The sequence below is a fragment of the Ovis aries genome, chromosome 3, assembly GCF_016772045.2.
Source record: "Ovis aries strain OAR_USU_Benz2616 breed Rambouillet chromosome 3, ARS-UI_Ramb_v3.0, whole genome shotgun sequence".
Lineage (NCBI taxonomy): Eukaryota > Metazoa > Chordata > Mammalia > Artiodactyla > Bovidae > Ovis > Ovis aries.
In genome coordinates this window covers 203,598,674-203,625,710 of record NC_056056.1, presented here as the reverse complement: position 1 = coordinate 203,625,710, position 27,037 = coordinate 203,598,674, and the positions used below count along the sequence as shown (strand labels likewise).

Below are 27,037 nucleotides of genomic sequence, written 5' to 3'. Positions count from 1 at the left end.
GATCCCATGGACCGTAGCCCACCAGGCTCCTCTGTCTATGGGAATTCCCAGGCAGGAATACTGGAGTGGGTTGTCATTTCCTTCTGTGGCTAAAATAAGGTTAGTTATAACCCAAGGGCTATATGGCTGGGTATTGGATGCATAGAGATTTACGTTATTGTTCTATCTACCTTTACGTAAAGTTTTTTTAATGATGGGGAGAAAAAAATATTGTGAAAAGAAAGAACAGGGGTCAACGTAGCTTTGCTTATTCTGCAAAGCATGTGTGCTTCGCAGATAGATGGAGGAAGAACATGGGGTCAGTGTATTCCTGTGAGTAATATAAATGACCTGTTTTGAGCTTTCCAGGCATTCCCTTCTTGTCTGGATCTGCCGTGTTTGTCTTGTTTCTTGCATGGTCTGTACAGCAGTTCTGAACATTCTGAGGGTACTTGCTACTTGTTTGTAATCCTCAGGACAGCTCTGCAAAAGGAGCTAGTCATTGCTGAATTCATTTTATATGGAAGGGATCATTTCCAGGGGAAACCATGGAGGAAACTGAGCGCAGAGAAGTGGAGGCCATGGTGGCTGGGTGATGTGGCTACAGGACAGCCCTCGCTAGCACCGTCCCCCCCCCCCACTTCCTGATCACCATCTGTCTTGTCACCTCCTCTGTAATGCCGTCTTCGCCACAGACTTCTTAGGAATCCGTGATAAGCCCCATGTGTCAAGTTAAATTGTTTAGACTTAGAGCTGTTTTTCCCTTGTTTAGTAGGTCTAGAAATTTTTTAATATGGCTGTCTTAAAAATTGTTCTACTCTGTTGGTATATTCCCAGATTTCATAATTTCCATATGTCTGTGCTCAGTAATTTGACCAAATCCAAGATTAGCTAATATAATCAAAAGGCAGTGTTTCTGAAGGGTGAAAGAAGATGGAAATCTATGATCTAATATTTAGTCTTAATCCTGTGACCCTGTGAATAGAACCCATCATAATTCCAGGCTCCTTTGTTTCATTTGGGATCTCCCTGTCTCTCCACCCCATTTTGGTATCTTCGTGAACAACTCAGATCCTTGTGGAATTTATTCTTTTATTGGCAGTCGAATTCATTGAGTGATTCTTACGTACAGTGTGAAGTCCTTTCATTACTGAACAGTGATAAAAGCCCTTCAGATCTCTATAAAGCAGCTTTTAGGTGAGAAAACTTAGCTCCTTATGCTTTTTTTATATTTATTTATTTTAATTAGGAGATAATTACAATATTGTGATGGTTTTTGCTGTACATCAACATGAATTGGCCATAGATATACATGTGTCCCCTCCATCCTGAAGAACCCCCTCCCCACCCCATCCCTCAGGGCTGTCCCAGAGCACCAGCTTTGGGTGCCCTGCTTCATGCATCGCACTTGAACTGGCCATCTGAGCCTAGAGGGCACCAAAGGTGCTGCTGTGTCACGCTGACAGAGACTGTAGCTGGAGGATATGGGTAAGAACAGTGCTTGTGACTGTGGATGAAAAGGTCTTGTCCACTCAGTCCTGGGCATATGCCTCTGGACACCTTCTGTGTTTATGGCACTCATCTGCATTCATGGGGGTTGGGTGTTCGAGGAGATTGTAAGACACAGTCTTTGTTGTGAAAGAGCTGAAGACAATTGACTACAACTGAAGCTCATGGTACCTTCCAGGGACTCCCATTAAGTGCTATAAGAGATCAGAGTAGGGGTGTCAGGAGGCCTTCATGGGGAGCTGGCTTTTGGCTAGGCTTAGTGAATGCTTAGAATATGAACAAGTAGAGATTAGAGGAAAAAGAGGTCATTCTAGATAGAGAAAACTCCAAAGCAAGATAAGCCCCAGTATATTTGTTCTAGGTTTCACATAGAAATGTAAACTCCAGAATCTAGGTTTGTTAAAAATGGATTTTTCAATTCAGTTTTTCTCATGTTTTGATCTCTCCGAAATTGGGACGCATCATACACTTTAGAGATTGCATGCAAGTTGTGATAGTTTACTTAGGTATTTACCTGGTAGAAAAACTAAAAGATTCAGTAAAATATTCAGTAAATATTCATCTAGGAGGTAGTTGACAGTTTAAATACAAACCACAAATTAGATCAATTGAAATAGAACGTGTAGCTTATTTTGAAAGGTGGTGTTTATTTTTCAAAGAATAAGGACTGTTACTGAGTTTAATAAGTTGAAATGGCTGGCATTTGTGGGACGGAATGAGAAGATTCCTGGATTGTTTTTTAATTTATTTTTAATTAGGGGATAATTGCTTTACAATATTGCTTTGGTTTCTGCCATACAATAATGTGAATCAGCTATAAGTACATATAGCTTTCCCTCCTGGGTTTTGTTTTTGTTTTGTTTTGGTTTTTTTTAACTGAAGAGCCAGTGGTATGTGCGATGCTGAGCAAGTTGCTTCTTTCTGCACTATTTTCTGTTATCTTCAGGAAAGGATTACTTGGGGGAGGTGAAAGCATATGTCACCTTCTAGCATTTTCTTAGCCCACCAAAGTTTTACTGGCCTGCATCTCACTGATGTGTTTCATAGCCAAAGACTGGTACTGGCAGTGAGCACCATAAATTGAAGAAGGGTAGCAAGGGTGATGCTGTGTTTTCAGTATAATATTGGAAATCATTCTTACAACTCATTGACTTCAAAGCTAGAAGCATCTTTTACAGATGGAGATACTGAGCTTCGGGCATGTCAAGCATTCAGCCTCGAGCTTCATCCAGTGTTCTTTCCAGGGCATTTGTTTCCTTAGGCCCAGGGACTGGAAACGCTGGCCTATGGGCCACGTCAGCCACCGCCTGTCTTTGTAAGTCAAGTTTTATTGGCACACGGCCAAACCCATTCACTTAGTATTGTCTGTGGCTGCTTTGGCGGGGTTGAGGAGGTACAGCTGACACAGGACGGCCCACAATGCCTGAAATATTCTATTTACTGATGGGCCTTTTACAGGAAGAGTCTGCCGCTCCCTGTTCTGGGGCACAGTCTGCTTTGAAATCATAGGTATGGAGGATTCACGGGGTAGAAAATGCCGTCGTTGCTCTCCAGGAATTACACCTCAAAGAATGAGGCATGCCTAAGACATGTGGAGGGAACAATGGCAAGCGATGTAAGGAGGGAGATAAGTCCTGATGGCAGGCTGATTGCTGAGCCGCCCAGAGTACTTACAATAACATTATTAACATAAAATACAGCTGAAGAACAAAGTGTCGGGCTGCCTACTTGAACTGTGTAGTTCAGATCATTCACTCATTCTAAAATTCTCATGTCTCTCTCTGTGCCAGGCATTTTGCTCGGTGATAGGGTGAAGCTTCTCTAAATGCCAAATGTGGTGTCCTCGCTGGCAGAAGGCAGTGTGCTTCTTACTTAATGCCATCAGACAAGCTAAGCTCCCCGCTTTGGTTTTAACCATAGACACCTCAGTTTTAAAAGAAAAAAACGAAGTCATTTTGGCTTTCTTAAATTTCTACAGTTCCACTAAAACCTGAGTTACCAGATTGCTTATCCCTTCCTTGGCCTTAATCCAAAAAGTCGGCTAAGGAAGCAAGATTCATTGGCAATGTGGTTGATAATCCATTCGAAGTTACTCATCTGCTCCACAAAAGTGGGGGCTATAGAAGCCTGTACAGAGTTGGTTGTTCAAAGTCCATGGACCATCCAAATAGAGAACATCTTGTCCTATGCTTACCTCACAACTTTTGCTATTGTTGTTCAGTTGTGTCTGACTCTTTGCAACCCCAGGGACTGCACCACACCAGACTTCCCTATTGTTCACCATCTCCCTGAGTTTGCTCAGATACATGTTCATTGAGTCGGTGATGACATCTCTCGCTTTTCTCTGCAAACGTGAGCTTCTTCATGGTTTGAGGATCTCACTGGTGAGTTGATTCTACTGCAGATAAAACAGAATTCTCCCCACACCACCCCCAGGCCCTGTGCACTTCACTTCCAACCCTCTGATAATGCTGGCCTGGCAATCTGAGATCCTCAAAGGATCTGAGAATATATGTATTCTCTCTCAAGGTTGTATTTTTAACAGAAACAAAAGGTTTCTCATCAAGGAGACATCGAGTCTCCCATATTGCTTACTTGTCACAGAGCACCGTCCTCTTTTAATCTGGTTTTATTGGCTGGATGAGCTCTGTAAGCACAGACTTTCAACCCTGGAGCCTCTAATCATCTAATCAGACATCAGATAAGCCCAAGACTCCAGGGACAGCACCTGGGGGCTCATCCTCAGGACATACATGGACTTGTATTGCTTCAGGAGCAGCCCTGAAGAGAGAAAGACCTCCTAAAAGGCCAGTCTTGATGGATTGTATCAAGTGATGAGGGCAGCCTTTGTGGTAAGGTGTGGCAATATGCACACACACATTTATAGATATTGTGTTTGGAAAAAAGGACAGGGTCATGGGATATCATCTTAGTAAGCCAAGGGGCCTCAGGGATTTAGCCATGTCCTCCCACGCTATCTCAGGCAGGTAACCCTCTGTTGACCCAGAGCCCTCTCTGGCTCCCGGCCCAGGGCCTTCATCCACGGCTGCTCGGATGATTCCTGGGGAAGAGCATATAGCATCTGGAATCAACACAATTAGAATGTAGCCTTTGACTCCCAGGCTGAGGTACTTAAGATTGCTGAAGCCCAGTTGCCTTATCGATAATAATGCAGATACTAATTCCCATTTCTGGGCACTTGAGCACTAAAGAAATACTACGCAAATATTAGCACAAACAGGTTAATTTCTACAAGTTAGTGTCCCTGCTCTGCTCAAGGGTTGAACAGGGGAGGACAGTGGGTACGGCCAGCACCACTGCCCACCGGCGTGGGTGTGGGGGCCTTGACCCAAACAAAGCCTTGTGTCTGAACGTTTGTTCCAAGTGATACTGGCCTCTGACGTGCAGACCTTCAAAGAACCCTAGGTTCCTTGGAGACTGACTTCTTCCTTCCTGCTCACCTCCCCCGAGGCTTTGCCCACTGTATTTTGAGGAGACCCTTGGAGACTTCGGCAGACTCCACCTCGAGTCTCCCAAGTGTCCTGGCTTTACACACTCTAGCTGAGTCACTGTGCTTTCTTTTCATTGGGACCTCTAAGAAAGCCCTAAAAGAGAAGGAAGTTTCAGGATGGCCTTTTTAAAAAGGTAACACAGTACCAGCACAGTAATGGGATAGGAAATAAGAGAAGGGGCTTGAGGAGACTAGAGGTTCCAGTTTGTTTTAAAGGCGTGCGTTTCTGGAACAGCATCCCTAGTCCCAGTGGTGCCTGGATGCAAATTCCCCGCTGCCACCGCATTTGAGGGAGAGGGGCAGGTCTTACTGGGATCTGTCTGGAGGCTTGATCTCAGCTATAAGGCGTGATTGCAGATTCCTGCCTTTCCCAGCCTCACTCCACACCACCTGCCAGCAAAGGTGAGAAGGTTTAGCGGCATTTGCAGCTGCGGTCCCTCTGCTCCGGTGAAGCCAGGAAGCACAGATTTGTGTTCTCTGCCTCGGCTTCTCCCCCTCCCGGCTGGCTGCTGTGCACATATGGCTTCTGTTTCCCTACGCCACAGCAGAGCACAAGCAGTTGCCTGCTGTAAACACATCTCTGCGTATCAGCACAGGGTTGGCTGCACTGGATTTATCAGCTTTCTGCTTCTAGGTAATGGCCCATCTAGAATCAAGGCAGGAAAAAAAAAAAAAAAATAGCTGCAGACAGCCACCCCCCTGCAATGGTGTAAAACCCATGCTTCTGTAAGCAAGGTTTCTCAAGCTGGGCACTCTCGATATTTCGGTTAAATAATCCTTTGTTGGCGGGGGGATGGCATTCTTTTGTGCATTACAGTAAGTCCCCTACATACGAACCTTCCAAGTTGCAAGCTTTCAAAGATGCAAACGTGGGATCCCATGTCTAATCACTTAAGTTAGTTCACATGTCTGGTGTGTATTCTCTAAAGTGGTTGTGCTCTTGTGTACTTTGCTTTACAGCACTGTACAGAGTACAGTAGCCCTCTATATCTTTATTCAAGCCTGGACTGTCCAGAAGCAAGAATAAAAGCAGCGGTGATGTAGCTGGTACTACTGTACTTTTCAAGATACTGTGTGTTTGTACTCAGTCATGTCTGACTCTCCTGCGACCCCATGGACTATATAGCCCACCAGGCTCTCCTGTCCCTGGAATTTCTCAGGCAAGAATACTGGAGTGGGTTGCCATTTCCCTCTCCAGGGGATCTTCCTGACCCAGGGATCGAACCCGCGTCTCCTGCAATGGCAGGCAGATTCTTTACCGTTGCACCACCAGGGAAGCCTTCAAGGTACTATACTGTAATATTAAAAATGATCATATTTTTTATGTACTATTTGTGTGAAAAGTATTATAAACCTATTACAGTACAGTACTATACAGCCGATTGTGTTAATTGGGTACCTAGACTGTGTTGGACTTGTGAACAAGTTGGACTTAAACAAATGCACTCTTGGAATGGAACTCATTTGTATATAGGGGACTTGCTATATATTGTATAAGATCTTTAGCAGCATCCCAGGCCTCTGTCACAGCATCCTCCACCCCAGATATAATGACCAAAATTGTCCCCAGACATTGTCAAATGCCTCCCCCACCCCGCACAGCAGGCAAGCTTGCCCCTAGTTTAGAACCATTGCTGTAAAGCAGAGAAGCAACTTTTTTGTGTTGCGTGTTACCTACGTGTTGCTCAACCCGAAATAAATTGGTTAGCTTTTCATGAGGATTTGAAAGCAGTGAGACAGGGGCGCTAGGCCCCTCCTTGTTGGTGATTATACCCACAGAACTCTAGTTCACAGACCTTCATTTAAAATTCCATTTGGGCAGTTAAGACAACCTAAAATTGCTTTCTTAGACGCTTTCCTGAAATTTAAATTAACCACCATCATTAAACATTCCCTGGTCAATAGCTTGACTTGCCCACTCAGATTTTTTAAACATCAGTTTTGTCTAGCATGGTTTTTGCGTTTTTTTTTTTTTTTGGAAACCATGTTGGTTATGTGTGACCTGCCCGTCTTTTTACAATGTCTGCTCAATAAGCTTGTACAATGAGTCTCTGGTAAGAGACAGGCGTGGGAGGGAAAATATTTCTCCCTAACCACAGAAAGGGTTTTTCTTTTTTTCCTTTTCTTTTTGACAGTGCCTTTTAACTGTGGATACCCAGGGTACCTCACCCAGCAGGAAAGAGAACTCTCTTTCTGCAATTGGAAAATAACACTTCACTCCACTAAACCCTTTTATAAGCTTCCTCCCGTGGAAGAGAGAATCAAAATCGTGCACATTTGTTTACAGGGCCTTCCTTCTCAAGGCACGTGGGGGTTTTAGTTTTGGGTGAGTGTCTCTTAAAGTAATGAACGCTTTGTGATATAAGATTATTTCTCACATGCCTAGTCAAGTGTTTTGTAATGTGATGAACATTTGTTTTCAAAGCCTGATGCTTTTTATTATATAGTAGTAGTAAGCGTTTTTATTAATGACCAAAGAACATTGTATCTGTGCAGACATGGATGGATTTTAACAAAACTGAAAAACAGCTGGTGGGCCATGGCAACAGCCTTCAGAGGACCCAGGGAACTAAAAAGAATCTGCCTTTTTATTTAACTAAAGTCTTAAAAATAACTCATTGGGCTTTGAATTTCAATTGTTTTGTTTTAAAGAAAAAAACTGTCAGGTAGTTATTTTTATCATCTGGCATAATTTTTAACTAAAGCAACAAAAGAATCAATAGTGTTAATAAAATCCACTTATACTGTGAGCTTCAACAACTGCTTTGTGCTACAAAATTCCTGTTGCTACCTCCATTAGTGACCAAGTAACTCAATGTCTTAAATATCAACATATTTTTATTACTCGGCTAAAGTTGACTTTGCTGGATTAAATGTCATTTAAAATGATCAATTGCAGCTTGTTTGGGGCTCTTTTCACATTTATGAAAGAGAAAAGTTTGCAGGCTACAAATGGTCTTACAACTCAAGAGGTAAAGTCCGTTCTCTGGGAAACCCTTCCTTCCAGGTACCAACCAAACACAGATCATGTTCTAGACCTTTTTCAGTAAATGATCTACGGTGTAAAGTTCTCAGTTTGATGCCTCTGAAGAACCCAGCGTGGTAGGTACCGAGAACTGGTTAAGCCCTTACTATGAGAAATGGTCTGGTTCTCACGTCACCATTTTATGAGAAATAGAATGTACAAGGCAGTAAAAGAGAAGCAACAGAAACAATGAAAGTGAAAATCCTTGAGCAGATGGTGTCAAGACAACACTCATCTTACATTTTAGCTCCAGGAAGTTCTCGAGGTTGAGAGGACTGCCCATATATCACTTACCTTCATGTGGGCAAAAAAAGTTCTTTCTATCAAACTGCTAAAGATGACCAAATCAGTTTTTTAATTATTAAACTGTATTTAAATGATTCACTATAGAAAATCTTATTCCCCATCCACAAGCATCCAAAAGGTGTCATCAAGCCTCTAGGTGGTAAAAAAGATTGTAACCCTGTCAAGAAACATGGACAAGAAGCTCTTCACAAACCACCTTTGTTCCTCTTAGAGGAAGGGCGTTTTTTTATGGTAATATTTGATTCTGTCAGATGGCTTCTACTTGGAAGAGATTGTCGGAAATTAAAACCCATCTGCTGTTTGACAGTAAGACACAAACTGGACAATTAAACTGCAATTCAGTTCTCTATTGGAGAAGGAAATGGCAACCCACTCCAGTACTCTTGCCTGGAGAATCCCATGGATGGAGGAGCCTGGTGGGCTACAGTCCATAGGGTCGCAAAGAGTCGGACACAACTGAGCGACTTCACTCTTTCACTTCAGTTCTCTTTCACCTATAAAAAAAATGATATAAGACGAGGAGGTGGCAGAGAGGGAAAATGACACTGCCTGCTTCATCACTTTGCCTGAAGTCACCCTCTTACAAGTGCCTTAAAAATGAGCTCGGTTATTCTCAATCTGGGATCATGTGGCACGCACCTCCCAAGGTACTTCCTCTTGCTGGGACTGGTCCCCTTGCTGTCTCTCTGCTCCCCCTCTGGCAACCACGAGCACAGCGAGCACAGCATCAGGCAGGGTTGGTAACAGATCGCTGGCCAGCTTTCGTAAGCGTAGGGTTCAAACGCCAGAAATTAAGAAGGACACCACGGGTTCTTTGGTGAAACACAAGAAACCACATGTCAATTTTTGTTTTTAATGTGCACCATTTTTTAAATCTTTATTGGATTTGTTATACGGTATTGCTCCTGTATTATGTTTTGAGTTTCTGGCTGTAAGCCGTGTGGGATCTTAGCTTCCCTGATCAGGGAAGGAACCTGGGTCTTAACCACTGGACTGCCAGAGAAGTCTCCACATTACATTTTAGACAGAGATCAATCGGGGGAAAAAAGGATACAGTAAGGGATACTAAAGATGTATGGTCAGACTTCCTGGAGGTCCAGTGGTTACGACTCCATGCTTCCACTCAGGGGGCTCATGTTGGATCCCTGGTCAGAGAAGTTCCGCATCTAAGTGCACCCAAATAAATTAAAAAAAGATAACTGAAAATGTAAAACTCTTAGAAGAAAACATAGGCAGCAGTATTTCTGTCCATGGATTAGGCAACTATTTCCTAGATATGACATGACATTTAAAGCATAAATAACTGAAGAAAAAGTAGATTTAAAAAAAAAATCTTGTCATTTTAATGGATGTCCAATTTAAGTTTCACAGTTGCTGCCTAAAAGATACTTACCTAGTGGCTCAGATGGTAAAATCTGCCTGCAATTCAGGAGGCCCAGTACAATCCATGGGTGGGGAAGATCTCCTGGAGAAGGGAATGACAACCCCTCCAGGATTCTTGCCTGGAGAACTCCCATGGACAGAGGAGCCTGGCAGGCTACAGTCCATGGGGGTCACAGAGTCAGACACAACTGAGCGACTGACACTTTCATACTTTTCCCTCCTGGAAAATGCTGCACTGTGTGCCAGTTCCTTCTGCGGTTCGGAGGGAAAGCTGGGTTTTGCAAAGGACACGCTCATCTTGGTTGGAAAAGTCCTAAAGCTTGACTAATAGACACCTGTGAACCAGCTTCTCTGAGAAAAGAGTTCTCAGCAGGATGTGTGGGACAGCTCTGACCTCTGTCATAAGCTATGCCTTTGAGCCGATGACCAAACCCTCTAAGCCCCAGCTTCCTCAGCCATGAAGTAGGAATAGCAACAGCACCGGGTGTCCTGAGGGTCAGAAGCAAGTGGCTGGAGGCACGCATGGCCCCGTGCCTGCAAGCAGCACCCAGCGCTCAGCATCATCGTGACACTCCTTACTGTCTTCTTCACTCGCAGCATCACTCATACAGCAGTCCCAGAAAGAGTCACTGTTGTCACGTCCCTTTCATGAAGGAGGAACCCCAGGGAGATTTAAAACACTTGCCCAGTGTAACCTGACTCGATTTCTCCTGTAAACGTGTGCCCAAGGAGGGTGTGTTTTGTGCTCTGGGAGGTGAATGTGTTGGCTCTGAGCCCAAGTCAAGATTAGACGCTCCCCCTGCCCAGGTGTGCCAGGCCTCACCTGGTATAAGGAAGTGGCTCCTGGCCATACAGAAGCCCCAGAGTTCAGATCCGCTTGTGACCTGGGGCCCAAGAGGATTAGGAAGGAGGTGGCACACCGAGTGAGGGTTAGAAATAACACTGGTAAAGTAAAGAACATATATACATTGTCCGATAATTGCTCATTTACGACCAGCCATGCTGGCCAGTGCTCCCCAAAACAACAGTGCACACCTGGGAACGTGAGTTTCTGACTCTCATTCCAAGGCTGGTCCTGCGTCAGCTGGAGCCGCAAAGTCCACATCTGTCTCCATCCTCCTGTCAAGGCTGTGCCAGGGGAGCAGGCCACAGCCCGTCTGGCACTAATCCAGTAAGCACTAGAACAAGGTCAAGGAGCGCAATCTGCCTCTTCTTGTGGAATTTGCCAGCCCGTAGCCAAAAGGCAAGGCCTAGCCCAGCACCTGGCCTGTGCTAAAGAAGATGCGTTGCCTGACCAAGTGATCCAACATCGTTCTGCACATGGAGAAACGGATTTTTTTTTTTTTTTTTTTTTGCCCTGGGTTCCTTTCTACCCTGATTCCATTATAATAAAACGATTAACTTCCAAAGTAGCTCTAAGGTGACTGTTTTCTTAAACCACATGGGTCTTCCTTTCCCACAGCCAACCTCAGTTATCACATCTCCATCTGTTCACTGTCCCCCCACCAAAGGACCTTCCACCCCACCCTGACACCACACCACCCTCTCTGGAACACAAGGGCACTCTCTGCCCTTTTACCTGCCAGTCTTCAGCCCCTTTTCAGAACCGATTCATTTCCTGTTAGAGCTTGTTCTTTCCCTCCTGTGGGCTCTACTCCAGTTCAAATCATGGGTCATGACCAGTCCTTTCCTCTTTCCAGGTTGCTGTGTCTTCATCTGAGGTTTCAGGGAGGGAGGGTCTGGGCCAGGATGATCTCGAAGGCCTCCACAGGTCAAAGGTCGCCATCTCTCAGGTCTCTCTGTGCCTTGATAAAAGTTTTGTTTTTGTTTTGGCTTGCGGGATTGAACCCGGACCCTCGGCAGGGAAAGCGCAGAGTCCTAACCACTAGACTGCCAAGGAATTCCCAAAACAAGGAGGTTGGACTCAATCCAAAGAGGGCAAAAGCAGTTCCTCGATTATTTTCTTGATTCTTGCTCTTCATACTTACAAGCAGCCTTATCAACGGTGTTTTCTTGCCCTTTTCCTCTATAGACTGTAGACTGCTTTGGGATTACGTCTATCAATTGCTTTCTGACAGCCGGTACGAAAACTTCATCCGATGGGAGGACAAAGAATCCAAAATATTCCGGATAGTGGATCCCAATGGACTTGCTCGACTGTGGGGAAACCATAAGGTAAAAAGAGCATCAGACATTTGTTCCATAAACTAGGGCCCAAATCCAGTTTTTGTCCCTGGGTTGGAGGGTAATTGTCTGTCTTCTGCTTCCTAAGTCGGCCCGTAATTATTCAGTTTATCCCTCACTGGACAAACAATTAAGACAGTTGCAAAGGGAAGGAAGTAATTAAAGATGCCCCTTTCCATGTGTCCCTCGTGCCAGGCTGCAGTTAACTCAGCATCTCCCGGTCTGATTGGCCTCATGATGAGTAACCATCATTCCCCCACCATGGCCTGGCTCTGCTGCTGCCCACGCCAGCATTAAGAACTGGGGACCAGAGACGCACTGCGGCACTTTGTCACGCACGAGGGGCCTTGGGAGGGGTCGCTTCTGTTCCACTCCGTTAGACACTCCCGTGGTCACAAAAGCCCGGTTCAACACAGAAAATGCTTCTCCTCTGACTGTAAAACATCTCCCTGAAAAGCAAACCCTGCAGGAATTCTGACTGCCCCACAGTTTTTCCAGCTTGGGAAGAGGGACTAGAATTTAAAAGATTTAGTCTTTTATAGTTAAAAAAAAAAAAATCATTAAAGTACATAGATGTAAAAGGTGGGCAAAACAATCTCAACATCACAGATAGATGAATGGATAATGAAATCGAGCTATATACACACAATGGAGTATTATTATGCTTTTGAAAAAGATTCGGCTGCATGTGGCAATGTGGATGAACCTTGAGGACAGGATGCTGAGTGAAATAAGCCAGTCACAGAAAGGCAGATACTGTCTGATTTCACTTAAAAGAAGTTAGATCTAAAACAGACAAATTTCACTGAGTCCGGGAGTGAACTGGTGTTGCCAGGGGTTGGGAAGAGGGGGAAAAATGGGGAGTTACCAACCAGTGGACAGAAAGCTTCTGTTAATCAAGATGAGTAAGTTCTAGAGTCTGCTGTACAACAGTGTACCTATATATAATACAGTGTATTAAGTGCTGTATTACCCACTTAAAACTTTAAGAGGATAGATCTCATGTTTGGTGTTCTTATCACAGTGAAATAAAAGAATTCCCCTGTTTAAAAAAGAAAATTGAGATAAATCAGTATTCCTACTTAAAAAAGTCACCAAGATCCAGGCCTGGCCACAGGCAGATAGACATGGGACACAGCTAACAAGACACCATGAAGGCCCCACTCCAGATCAGCCAAAGGGGAGGGCCCGGGGGGCCCCTGCCAAGCTCTGCCCCAGCTGCAGTTTCCCGGACGGCAGGCAGCCCGTGCTCTGGCCCCGCTAAGGAGAACCTGCCAGAGGCCATGACCAAATATGGCCAGGCCCCACGGACACCCTCCATCCCGTGAGTCACTGAGAAAAATCGCTCCACAGCTCCCACAGGGTGCCCTTGCCCCAGGGCTCGGAACCGCTGTATTCTTGCTTCCACAACAGGAATTTAAACAAAAAAAATCTCTTCCTTAAAATGACAAACGAGAAGCACAAGTTTGAGAAAGGTCACTTTTTTGTGTGTTGTTTTTTCTTTTTTAAAAAGGGCAAAAGGAAGAGAAATTCTCTGTGGGTCAGAAGGTGAAGGATGACCCCAGATAGGGGGACCTGCAGGAAATTCCTCGGGCACAACAGAGCGCAGTCCTGGGAGAGGAAGTTGGGGAGGCCGAGGCGGGATGTGCTTTGTTGGCTGGACTCACCTTAGGAGAGACCTCGGCCAGGAACACGTGGGACAAAGCCTGGGGTGGGCCTGGCAGGGTCACGGGAGCACCCTGTGGAGCTGGACGTGAATAACTCCTCCAGTGCCTATTTCTGAGGTTCATTTCATTGTGTCTTTGTGCTTTTTTTTTCTCTCTCTCTTCCTCCTTTGAACAAACAGAACAGAACAAACATGACCTATGAGAAAATGTCCAGAGCCCTGCGCCACTACTACAAACTAAACATTATCAGGAAGGAGCCGGGACAAAGGCTTTTGTTCAGGTAGCACTTCCTTTTTCTCCTTTCCTTCTTCTGGGAGGATATTGTTTTCTTGAAATAAGACGGAGGAGGGAGACTGTCGAGGTCTCTACCTGCCTGTCTGATCCTCAAAGCCATCACTGCTGCTCACTGGAGACAAGGTTGCTGGTTGGTTAGAATTTTAAAAAAAATTTTTTTTTTCTGTTTATGTCTGTCCTAGAAGAAAGCCAAAAGTCAATCAACACAGTCTGACTCACCTTTAAAATAATGCAGTGATCAAACAGTATTATCTGGCATTTATATCCAGTATAGTTAAAGGGAGCAATCAGAGGAGCTAATGGCAAAGAAAGGTACTAAACAAACCTAGACCTCTAGATTGCCAACACTGGACTGGTGTTTGTCATGACCTGTTAGTGAGTCATAAAACAGATTTAATGAATCAATTTTTTGTTTTTTTAATGAAATAGAACAGAACTGAATAGGAAAGGATAGAGTTGAAAATATCAGACTGTGTCATATGAATTAAGAGTGTGGATTCATGAAAATTGTGTTTCTGGGGTAGTCGGGTGTGTGTGTGAGCACATGTGTGATGAGTTATAGGTAAAATATATTTATGACAATGCATTGTAAATATCTGAAAGCTGCTGGACTAGACATTCCTCTTTCCAGAATTCCTCCTAGCTTACAAGTTCTAACCACTTAACCTACCACCATAGATTGTGATTCCCAGGGAATCACATACAGTTAGAAGAGCGAGAAGAAGGTATCTAAAGGACTAACCAGGAGAGGTAGACATAGCCCTCTGACCCTGGTGGTAATTGATGTGTTGAGACCACGTGAAGCTGAGGAGAAGGTGGGCCCCAGACCTTAGGTTCTGGGTTTTGGCAGGTGGGACAGAAGAGAGTTACAGATGGGGCTTGAGATGTGCATTGGGGTAGAAAGAGACGGAATGACACTGTGTATGCATGCACGAGCTCACTGGGATAATTATCCAGAAGAGCAGAGAACCTGGGTGTGAGTGCTGGGAAGGCATGGTAACTTAGGGGCAGTAAAAACAATTGTGATCTTCAAAAGAAACAGAGAAGGCTTTTCAAGAGCTGGAAACAGAATAAAATGCAAAAAAAAACCCTCCGTTCTCTGGCTCTGCTGATGCCTTCTCTTCATCCTCAACCCTAAACTCAGTCCTTGGCTGCTGTTCCTCCCACGCTGTACTAGTTTCCTGGATGAATGGATCCCATGACACAGCTTAGTTATCACCTCAGTGATGGGGCTCTCAAGTCTCTACATGCAGCTGTGAAATCTCCCTGGAATTCTATATCTTAACACATTATTGACCAGGGGATTTTTACAGACTCGAATTTATTATGGAATTGAAGTACTGAAACACTCCAATCAATAACATTCGGGTAACAAAAGATGTATGAGTAAGTCTCTGATCAGTAAGTGATTAATGTTCAAGAGCTTCTTGTAAGAAAGATCCACTTAAATGTCACATTAGTATCTCAGACATGAAATGTTCAAGACCAGCCTTCTTCCCATACTGGACATCCCCCTACCCTCAGAATTCCTGTTACATCAGCAGTGGCATCACCATTGTTTAAGCAACCAACCTTTACATCAGAGTTATCTTTGAGCCTTCCTACATCCCAGTCACCCCTGTGCTGGACTGTCCACTGGCTCCATTCCTACTCCAGTCTGTGTTGCAGGGGCTAGAAGACTCGGAACCTCATTTCCTGAGATTTCTTATCACCAGCTTCCAGGTTAGAATCTACCAACGGCAAGTACTCCCATGAGACCTGGAAGATGAAAGCAAGGCAGACATATTATTATTGCTTCCCAGGCAGTGGAGGCTGATGTCTGTTCTGCACAACTGACACCTAGGTTCAGCAATCTCTCCCTCTGGTCCATTCCCCTGGCACCTAGATTCTTAATACACATTGCCAGCTGCCCTCCAGCCCTAATATGGTTCCCTATGTTGGAAATGGAAATCACTAACATTTGAAACATATAAACCACCAAGCCTACCTCAAGTCTACTTCTCTTTATGAGGCCACCTTCAGTGGCTCAAACACCCCCAAATATCTTCTTCCATCATCTCGTGAGTTCCCTTGGCCCTATGCCACACCATGATTTACATTTTTAATAGCTGTACATGTGAACTCCTCCCCACAAGTAGGTCATAAGCTCCTAGAAGGTAGAGGGTTACATCTTACAGCAGTTTTATATAACCTCAGGAGGCTTTCGATGATGTTTCTGGACAAGCCTTGTGGGAAGTATCAGAAACTTAATAGGGAAGAGCCATCCAAAGATAGAGTCAGACACAGCACATCTGAGGACTCAGCCTGGAGGGGGTGATTAGTGACTTCAGATGTCGAGGGAGAAGTTTTAGCTACAGGATAAAAGTGGAAGACAGGCTGCATATGCCACAGATCACCCTGCTTGAAAAGATGAGCAATAATGAGCAGAAAAGTAGTCAGAGGTGGAAGGCTCACAGGCTTCCAGTAGTGATTTCAATAAGACAGAAGGAAAGTAGAGCGCTATTTGTGACAAGGGATTAGTCATTTTTGAGGAAATGAATGTCGAAAACCAGACTCACCCCAAAACAAAGGCTTCTCAGTATGGAACCGGGTATGTAATTGAGTAAAGTGTTCAGTTGTAGGGACACTTGGAGATTTTCAGCTCTTTGATGGAGAGACCGAGCTCAGAGAATGAGTCAGTCTCAGATAGGGGAAGGAGTCAAGAGGGTTCCAAACAAAGGCAAAGCTAAAGGTTGGGAAGTCAGCATGAGCTGTGACTTGCATCAGAAAAAAAGACTGGCCGGACTGGAACAGAGTTCACGCTTGTAAACAGTGGAACACAGGAATTTCCTGGGTTGAGATGACAGAGAGGCCCAAGGAGCAGGCCAAAGAGTGAATCCTTGATGAGGCTTTTGAATGTGGAGTGAGGACAGAAAATGCCTGTTCTAAGACAGGTCATATGGTACCGGGCAGAGTATAGGGGAAGGGAATGGTGTGTAGGCTGTGGAAAGGGCCTTCCTACCGTAAGGATGGAACGTTTGCACCCAGGCTCCCTTCCTGAACCACGGTCTTGGTCAGAATGTGCCACTGATGTTAATTCCAAATGAACCCAGCGACCGAGAAGATGAGGCTTGCTGCAGGCACCCAGCTGCCAAGGAAGACAGAATTAAGGGAGTGAATGGCTAGCATTTAGGGTGCATCAGTGATAATGCGAAAAAATGTCTTTCTCTTGGCCTTTCTAATTTCCAAAAGCTCCACTGTCTGGCCCTGTTACCCAAGCTTTCCATCCAGTGTTTAATTGTATCCTTCAAGTTAGATTCAAGTTTTGAATACCATCACTTGGACTTATAGTCTGGGATGGAGATGGGTATATATCTCCCAGGGTCCTCTCGGATGGTTGTGCAGGAATGCATTGCCTGCTCCATCTTCTTCACCATCCTCCCAGCCTTTTTTATAGTTACTTTGCCAGCTTTCAAGTAGTGAGAGCCCGGGTTATCTTTTTCTAAGAAAATGCTAGGTTAGCATTAATGACCAGGTTCAGTAGCCCGCCAACTACATAAAGGTAACGGGCCCCTCTTTTTAAAGAATTCAAGGTGAAGACAGCTTTAGGGAACTGTAACCTCTTCATGCCACCGTTTCCTCTTCCAAAGGTTTATGAAGACCCCAGATGAAATCATGAGTGGCCGAACAGACCGTCTGGAGCACCTTGAGTCCCAGGAGCTGGATGAACAAATATACCAAGAAGACGAGTGTTGAAGGAAGTGGTTCCCAGCTTAGTGGGCCAGCAGCCAAGGGCACCCTCCTCCCCAGGATGGATGGGGCAAGATGAAGCAGAAAAGAAGAGACATGGATGTGGCAGTAACACTCCTCTCGCCCAGCGCGAGGGACCCCGCGGAGCACCTTAGACAAACCACTCAGCAAAGGCGGCGCTGGAATTCTGGCCGAGGGCACCAGCCTGGGACTCGCGTTCGTGGTTCCTTCTCGATCGGAATCTCTTGTCTGTGATTCCTCCCCTCCCCCTCCACCTATTGTTAGTTTCATGGTGTTTTTGTTCTTTTTTTAAAAAAGACCATGCAGTTTGACTTTTCATCATTCATATAGGGGAAGACATCCGAGGCTGTTTTCCTATGGAAATGCATATCTATTATATATATATATATTTTTTGCAAATCTCACAAAGTGCAGAAGCCCAGCTGGTCAGGAGAGAGAATATTTGCAAAAGGGTTCAGGTTCCTCTTGACCCTGCCATGTGGATCAGGTTTGTTCCCATTGCTGTTGGGTCTTGGCTGGAAAACAGGAAAAAAAAAAAAAAAGATGCTGTTACAAAAGATAAAGTGAAAAAGGAGAGCGCTCTTCTTCTCTCTCTGGCTCCCTTTCCTTCCTGGTCCCCGCTCTGTCCTCCCTCCTCACTGGCTGTTGAACTTCAGATGCCCTTTCAGCAGAGTTCAGCCTCTTGGAGAGTCTTGGGAATTTTCAGCACCTGTACATTGGAATATGTGGTCTGGGTGCTTTGCAGCTGGCACCACAAAAAGCAATCCAGCATCCCAGCATCTGGCTCCCTGCCGGAGAGGCCCCAGAGATGCTGCAGTCCTCTGGAAAGATACATGTGAGTCCAGCAGTCCCAATGGGCTGTGAGGACCGTGAGGCTTGGTGGTTCCCCGGAGCATAAGGCTGTCCAGATTATCTGGAAGCCCCAGCTTCATGAGATTAGTTTGCAAGTGCTGCAGAGCAAAAGAAGAAAAAGACAGCACAAGCCTTATAGTCCAGAAACTAGATGACAAGTCTTTGGTGGTGGTGTGGATTATCCCAGAGCAGGTTACAGAGGGTCTTCTCTGCTCTATCCCAAAGGCCATCTTGCAGTCAGTTTCATATCCTCACTTAATTTTTTTCTGCCCTCAATTCCTAGCATTTTTTTTTTTAAAGTTTCCTGGTCCCTGCGGGACACAGGGCATTTGAGAGGGAAGATCCAGGAGTGTGTCGTCTCAGTTGTCAGCGGTGTTTGCCAAGCCTGGGCAGACGGGAAATTCCTCAGATTCCACACTTTTTCCCTTTTTCCTTCTTCCCTTGCTGTGTTTCAAAATGGACTCGTGCGTGGCTCTTTTTCACCTCAAAGTAAGATCAGTCACATCTTATGAGGAAGGTGCCACCTCTTAGTACTTTTGATGATAACAGATATTTTTAGAAAGCTCTTGTTAGATTTTTTTTTTTCCTTTTCTAGCCACTTAAATCAACTCTTCCAATACAGGCTCGGAATCCAATATTAGGAGCACGGTCTTTTTTTACTGGGAAAGATTAGACCTGCCTTACAAAGCACCCCCTCCTGGTTTCTCTCTGCTTCTTCTACTCCATTGGGCGAGCATCTCGTGGCCCCCCAGGGTACGTGTCTGCACTCTCAGCAGCACTTGCAGATGAAGCCAGCAGACCTCCAGGCATGTCCTCAAGCCATTTCTGATGGAGTCAGGCAGGCCGGGGTTGTGGGCACACAGGCAGGAGGAATTCTCCCATCCCCTCCCCCACCCCCCAGCCCTACCGACAAGGACACCAGCCTGCAGGGAGTGGGAGGGGACAAACAGATTGACTGTTGTTCAAGGACACTGGAAACGTACCTGCCTCTTATGCAACCACAGAGAGATGCATGGAGGTGGCCAGCCTCCTCCCACCATCACACACTCCCCTCTAGTCCACCTTCTAGAATGCTGGGCCTGAAGTGAGGTCAGGGACCTCCAGTGTGGGCTCAAGGGTCCCCTGATGAAGGAAGGGTTTGGGATCAGTCTGCTCGAATGGGGATGAAACCCAGCATGCTACAGATGTCTTTCAAGAGTGTCAGCAGCACACAGGGATAACCTTCCAGCCTGGAAGGTGACTGATGTTGGCTCTCAAATGGGGAAATTAAGCCAAATACCTGGGGAAGTCACTGAGTTGAAGAGCTGGAAAGAGAGGGTGGATCATCACTGAGGCTTTTTGTGTGATGTGACATCAGAGACCTGACTGTGTTGCTGCTCTTCCCTGAGATCAGAGCATCTCACTCCATTCACCCAGGTGTAAGGACTCAGGCTCTTGTGGGCCAAAGAATCTTAACAGTTGAACTGTGGAGGGGAAATTCCCCTTTACCCCTAGGGTTTCTGTATTTAAAGCAATATCCTCTAAGAGTCTGTAAGACATAGGCTGGCACCATCAGCCACTTGGAGAAATAGAAGGTGTCAACTCCAATCCAGTCGTTATTGTCCATCCGGATATTACTGTTACTGGTTTTCTGTTCATTCCCTTAATGGCAGAGGTTCTTCTCATTGGTTCTTTGAGGGAATCTTCGAGTGATGCTGACATTAGGGACACAGCATGTCCACAGCAGGCCCGAAAGATTGCAGGTTCAGTTTAGCCAACTTGGGTGGAGCACCTGCTCAACACTGAGACCCAAGAGTCAGGCACCATCCTTGCCCTCCGAGAGCTCACCTTCCTGCAGAATCTTTCCAGCATGAAATGTCTCACTTCAACACTAAGCACTAGGGGTGACGAAAATCTCACCCGGGACCAAATCAAGGGTACGTTCATGGGCGGAATAGTTGGCCTTTCCCTGCTGCCATCATGGGAGCTCTTGGCTTGCAGCATGAGAAACTGGGAAAGGAAGATGCAGAACAGTGCTGCAGGAACAACCTTACCCACCAGCGGTGTCCAAGGCAGACATTCTCGCCTGGACTTGAGATTCTCTAGCATCTTCTCTTCCCTACACCTTGAGGTAGCCAGGCTCCTTTCCATCAGAAGAAAGCAGTGACAAATGGCTGGACTGGCTCCAGGGGAGTAACGTTATCTCTAAGATCTTTCTGTCCCCAGGTGACTTTGTCTTGCCTGAGGTAGCATCAGGGATGTTCTGAATCCTTTGGCAGGTGGGCATGTCCCTACAGGCAATGAGTAACAACTAACGGATTACTTTCCTTTCAACAGTATGTTTAGAACCCTCTGCTCCATTATCTTCCTACACTGATACTTTGTCCAGATGAGAATGTAGATTTAGCTGAAGCTTAAAGGCCATGACAGGATGTACCGAAATGCCTAAGTAACCACCACCTCCACCATTCACTGCCTGGGATCCAACATATGTTTGAAATGTTAGCTCTCCTTTTGAAGAAGGGAAATCTGAGTATCAGGCCATGTAACTTGTCCCAGGAGCAGATGGCATGCCAGGGTCAGAATTAGGACTGGGATCCAGCCCCGGTTATCCCCCCATCTGACCCATTCCCCCCAAGGAAGCTGAAGATAAAAATTTGGGGAAACACACAAAGAACAAAGGGCAGTTTCTTCGCCCAAGCATTCGGTGCTAGTTTTCACCCACTCAGCCTGTTCCTTTTCTGAGCAGTAATGAAGGGATTGATCCAAGGAGCCATGGGGGATGAGCTGGGGGCGGGGGTGGTAACAGTGGTCCCTACAAACCACAGAAGACTAACCTGATTCTCTTTTGGCCTCATCTGCATCAACACTAAACAACACCCGGAATCTTTCACACATGCCAAGTGGACACTTCACCATTTCTCTCTGTGACTGCAACCACCTGCAAACCAGACTGAATCTAGAATTTTTTTTTTTAATTTCTAATCTTGTTGTTTTATGAGGTGTGGGGTTTATAAGGGACTGAATCAAATGAATGTAACAAAAAAAGAAAAACAAAAAAAAAATGCCTTTTCTCAGGGCCAGTGAGTTGCAAATAATTTTTAAGGAAAAGCCTATAATTGCATCATCTCAATAAATTTTTTATAAAAAAAAAATCTGAGTCTCTGTTTTTAATAATATGAAGTCAGACAGGCCAGGTGGTCCAGTGAGGTGCATCCTGTCTACACTCAGTTATGGTGGAAAGTGTGGTCCTGGTTTCTCTCTGGCAGGAAGCCTCCATCACAGAGAAGTCTGCAGGCAATCTTTAAACAAGCAGCACCAGAAAGGTCAGAGTACATGGTTCAAATCTGAGTGGCTGCCACGGGTGGGGAAATGTACCAGAAGGAATCCCAGTCAGAGAGGCCTGGGTGCTGTGCTGCACCAAGGATTTGTCAGTTTGCTGCAGACTGACTTGACTCCAGGAGTTAAAAGATCCCTGGGTCCTCCCACAGTAGAAGTGCTCCCTCAATTGAAATCACGGGTGTGCAAATATAGGTGATGAGGTCAGGAATGTAGGTAGAACCTGTGACTCTACCCAGAGCAATAAAGACCTGGAAACCCAACCATCACACAACTCAGAGCCACCCCCACACTCAGAAGGTCTCCACCACGCTGACCAGTGGAGCCACCTGCCCAGCAGTAGCTTTTTATGACCCCGACATCAGACATCCTGCAGCGGATCAGAACTATCTACCTGCCATCAGGAGTGGGTAGAAACTAAATGGAAAACAAAGCAATGAAAGCAATTTACATTGCTTATAAGCAACTTGGATGTAGGTTGCAGAGGCAGAAATTTAGAATCAATGTTTGAAAACAACACTCTCAGAGAATGTTGTGAGGTTATTTTTGTATTTTAACTTGTCCTAGGTTATTCTATGACCCATGACCTGGAGGTCTTCTCAGGTGGCGCTAGTGGTAAAGAACACACTTGCCAATGCAGGAGACTTAAGGGACATGGGTTCCATCCCTGGGTTGGGAAGATCCTCTGGAGGAGAGCATGGCAACCCACTCCAATATTCTTGCCTGGAGAATCCCATGCACAGAGGAACCTGGTGGGCTATAGTCCATAGGGTCGCAGAGAGTCAGACACAACTGAAGCTACTTAGCATGCATGCACACCACAACTAAGACCCCGTGCAGCCAACTAAACATTTTAAGAATACAATAATAAGGATCTATGTATTTCCTAAGGTAGTAACAATGCATCTGAAGCTGCTACTACTATAACTAGTATCATATCCCCTGAGAACTGCTAGAAATGGAAATGATGGTTCCTGTCCCATCAACTGAATCAAAAACTTTGGGAACAGGGCTTAGAAATCTTGTTTACAAAGCTGTCTGTGCGATCTGATGCACGCTCAAGTCTGGGAGCCACCGCTAGCATCAGTCTATCCATCATAGTATGAAAAAGAGCATGTGGCCAATTAAAGTAAACACACACGTTAATTGATGACAACTAATTGTCATGAATCATTCTCACAACAATGCTAGCTTTTTTCCCAATACTATATATACTGTGGAAGGAGGCTAAATGGACCAAAGTCCTCTTCCTGCTTCCTTCAAACCTTTTAGGACATCTGTGTGCTATAAAGATTAGCTGTTTCAAAGGGTGACTCTAACTACTGACCTCCACTTGCAAATTAGAGCACAGCAATCCATCCCCTTCTATCCACTATCTGCCTAACTAGCCTAGTCTAAAAAGAAAAGAAACGTTCTCATGTACTGACTGCCCTTGGCTGTCTGTCTCTGGAATTGTTAAGCAGAGCCCAGGTGAGCACTTAGCCTGGGTTTTTTTTTTACAAGAAACTCCAGAACCACTGGACCAGATCAGTGCTTCTCAAACCTAAAAGTGCTTTGAATCACCTGGGGATCTGGATAAAAAGCATATTTTGTTAGTAATGTCACCATCTTTGGAAGCAGGGGCCGAAGGTCTACTCTGCTCCCCTACTCTATGGGTGAGGCTGGAGATAGGGCCTTTTTAACAAAAGATCCCCAGTAATTCTGATGAGGCTGATTCTTGAACCACACGTTGAGTAGCACGAGGCCAGTGATTTCCCATCAAGCCCTGAGATTCTGACCTTCAAGCCACGCTGAGCTCGCCTCTCTCTGGTGTATCCTGTGGCCAATTCCTTCTCTAGAATTGTCCCCAGGGCCAGGCCTGCTCTTCAAGAAAGTTTTCTTGCTCCTTTTAGAGCAGCCAAGAAAGTAAACACGGTTATCAAACATCTGCTGAGGGAAGGAATAACTACTCTCATCCTGCACCTTCACACAGACACTCACAAGACGATTCATGGTCAGCATCATGGCAGGGAGGGAGAGAATTCCTGGCACCACTGCCTCTCTTTTAGCCTCTAGAAATATCAATTTTTTTCCCAAAAATAATGACAGTTACCAATACAACACTGTAAAGCAATTTTCCTCCAATTATAAAACAACCACAAAAACGGGTAGAGAGTTAATGGACATTCTTTACCCAGCTATCTCTAATGTTGACAACTTAGACCAATCCTGAGTAGTGTGAGCAGACAGAAAGCTGAGGAAGCCATTCTTGTTCCAAAAGACAACAGGACAGATGACAGATCTTCTATGGCATTAACAGTGGACAGTCCCAGGCAGTGTCCTCAGGGTTGCCTCCTACAGATTCATCTATTTTAAGGACCTTATTCCTGCTGGACTGATGAGGTAGATCTCTGTGAGTATAAACCATTGCAGTCAGTTCAGTTCAGCTGCTCAGTCGTGTCCAACTCTTTGCGACCCCATGAATCGCAGCACACCAGGCCTCCCTGTCCATCACCATCTCCCAGAGTTCACTCGGACTCACATCCATTGAGTCCGTGATGCCATCCAGCCATCTCATCCTCTGTCGTCCCCTTCTCCTCCTACCCCCAATCCCTCCCAGCATCAGAGTCTTTTCCAGTGAGTCAACTCTTCGCATGAGGTGGCCAAAATATTGGAGAATGAACTGGTTGGATCTCCTTGCAGTCCAAGGGACTCTCAAGAGTCTTCTCCAACACCACAGTTCAAAAGCATCAATTCTTCGGTGCTCAGCTTTCTTCACAGTCCAACTCTCACATCCATACATGACTACTGGAAAACCATAGCCTTGACTAGATGGACTTTTGTTGGCATAGTAATGTCTCCGCTTTTGAATACGCTATCTAGGTAGATCATTACTTTCCTTCCAAGGAGTAAGCGTCTTTTAATTTGATGGCTGCAATTACGATCTGCAGTTGTTTTGGAGCCCCAAAAAATAAAGTCTGACACTGTTTCCACTGTTTCCCCATCTATTTCCCCTGAAGTGATGGGACCAGATGCCATGATCTTCGTTTTCTGAATGTTGATCTTTAAGCCAACTTTTTCACTCTCCACTTTCACTGTCATCAAGAGGCTTTTTAGTTCCTCTTCACTTTCTGGCATAAGGGTGGTGTCATCTGCATATCTGAGGTTATTGATAATTCTCCCGGCAATCTTGATTCCAGCTTGTGCTTCTTCCAGCCCAGCGTTTCTCATGATGTACTCTGCATGTAAGTTAAATAAGCAGGGTGACAATATACAGCCTTGACGTACTCCTTTTCCTATTTGGAAGCAGTCTGCTGTTCCATGTCCAGTTCTAACTGTTGCTTCCTGACCTGCATATAGGTTTCTCAAGAGGCAGGTCAGGTGGTCTGCTATTCCCATCTCTTAATCAGAATTTTCCACAGTTTCTTGTGATCCATAGAGTCAAAGGCTTTGGCATAGCCAATAAAGCAGAAGTAGATGTTTTTCTGGAACTCTCTTGCTTTTTCGATGATCCAGCGGATATTGGCAATTTGATCTCTGGTTCCTCTGCCTTTTCTAAAAGCAGTTTGAACATCTGAAAGTTCACGCATAAATTCTGCCAAATATTTTTCAAGATAGTAGATGACCACTCTCTTTCTCCCCAAACCCTCTTAGCAACACTCTTCAAGAATCCTCCGAGAGTCTCCATGCCTGTCCCTTCAACCAGAGTTTTGGCCATGAGATTCCATGTCAGGTTACTTGAGTAGGTCTCTGCCTCCTGGGAGCACTAAGCACCTGCTCCTTGCTGACCCAATGGCAAGCACTCCATGAGTGCAACTAGATGCCTGTCTGACATGACTGCTCACCACCCTGTCCTTACTAGGGCTCTCAGAGGGCAAGAGGGTGTTTTATGCACTTTCATATGACCAGTCCCTCATGTGCTGCCTGGCACATCTTTTTCTGAATAAGTGCTTTGGATGAGAGTAGAGTGAGAGTTCGCTTGAGTTAGACAAAGATTTCTTAGATATGACACCAAAGACACAATCCATAAAATAGAAAAATGCCAGGGGCTCAGTTTGTTCCCTGGTTGGACCTAGATCCCACATGCCACAGCTAAAGATCTTGCCTGCTTATTGCAATTAAAGCACCCATACATGGCAATGAAGATCCTGCACAATGCAACTAAGTCCTGGCACAGCCAAATAAATGATTTTTTAAAAAAGATTAACATTTCCATTAAGATAGCTATCATTTAAATTATCATTTTAAAAATTATAATCCATTAATATTTCCCTTAAGATAATTATAATTATCATTTTAAAAGTTAAGTACAATTTTATTTAATTGTTGACAAATTGGACCTTATCAAAATTAAAATTTGCTCTTCAAAAGTCACCGTTAAATGAAAAGACAAGCTACAGACTGGGGGAAAACACTTCTGTTTTAGGTACAAAGTAAATTAATCACACGCACTGAACATATCGACATTTTTACTTTATCTAAAGCTACCCTGAAAGGCAGTTATCTTTCCATTCATAACAGGTAGTTTTAGTCACTCACACAGAAAAGACAGAAATATATTACTTGTCTGCTGAAATGAAACCATCTTCCGAATGTGCTTTAAAATGCTTTCTTCTGTCTGTCATGTTGGCAAAATACTTCGCACTGTTCAGTAATTCTCATTCCCTCTTCCCTTTCCTTCTGCAAATCTCTGAAGTAGGCAGCCTCCTGGGAAGCATATTAAAGGGTTTTTAAATGAGTTAATGAAATCCCGCAATCCTGATAAACAGCATTATTGGCTGAATCTTTGGTCTCAGAACTCAGCCTATTGCAACTACAGGCAGAGAGACATATCCAGACAGTGGACCTTTGGGCTGGAGGAATGGCCTGCAAAGTCATCAAGGAATGATCTGCTATGTCAGGAGCAGAACAGTGTTAGAGACAGGGCAGGATCAGCAAGGATGCTGATTTTGTCCACCAGAGGATCCTGTCAGCTTGAGCATCAGTGTCCAAACTTCATTCTGCCAGTCACATCAGAGATCCCAGGTACAGACCTGGACTCATTGGTACCAAGTTTCTAATTCTGTATCCCTTACATAGTGAAAATGAAAGTCACTCAGTCGTATCTGACTCTTTGTGACCTCATGGACTATACAGTCCATAGAATTCTTCAGACCAGAATACTGGAGTGGGTAGCCATTCCCTTCTCCAGGGGATCTTCCCAACCAAGGGATCAAAGCCAGGTTTCCTGCATTGCAGGTGGGCTCTTTACCAGCCTAGCCACAAGGGAAACCCAAGAAT

The 27,037-nt window shown here is 45.0% G+C and overlaps 1 protein-coding gene and 2 long non-coding RNA genes across 9 annotated transcripts in view; 1 reads left to right on the top strand and 2 right to left on the bottom strand.

The window, feature by feature from the left end:
* ETV6 (ETS variant transcription factor 6) overlaps positions 1 to 21,594 on the top strand; it is a 289,292-nt gene extending 267,698 nt beyond the window's left edge. For all 7 annotated transcript variants that reach the window (XM_042247522.2, XM_060413417.1, XM_060413416.1 and 4 more), the window contains 3 exons: positions 11,746 to 11,888; positions 13,744 to 13,844; positions 17,488 to 21,594. In XM_042247522.2, coding sequence (XP_042103456.1) covers positions 11,746 to 11,888; positions 13,744 to 13,844; positions 17,488 to 17,593 — 350 coding nt within the window. In that variant the 3' untranslated portion in view covers positions 17,594 to 21,594. The remainder of the gene's footprint in view (positions 1 to 11,745; positions 11,889 to 13,743; positions 13,845 to 17,487) is intronic.
* LOC121819203 (uncharacterized) lies at positions 1,200 to 11,750 on the bottom strand. The gene is made up of 3 exons (XR_006059429.2): positions 11,293 to 11,750; positions 8,970 to 9,142; positions 1,200 to 8,824 (listed from the first exon to the last, which is right to left on the bottom strand). It is a non-coding gene; the product is annotated as an uncharacterized LOC121819203 (long non-coding RNA).
* Positions 13,517 to 20,310, bottom strand: LOC121819202 (uncharacterized). Its single transcript, XR_006059428.1, has 3 exons — positions 16,860 to 20,310; positions 15,431 to 15,616; positions 13,517 to 13,729 (listed from the first exon to the last, which is right to left on the bottom strand). It is a non-coding gene; the product is annotated as an uncharacterized LOC121819202 (long non-coding RNA).
* Positions 21,595 to 27,037: the final 5,443 nt, after the last annotated feature.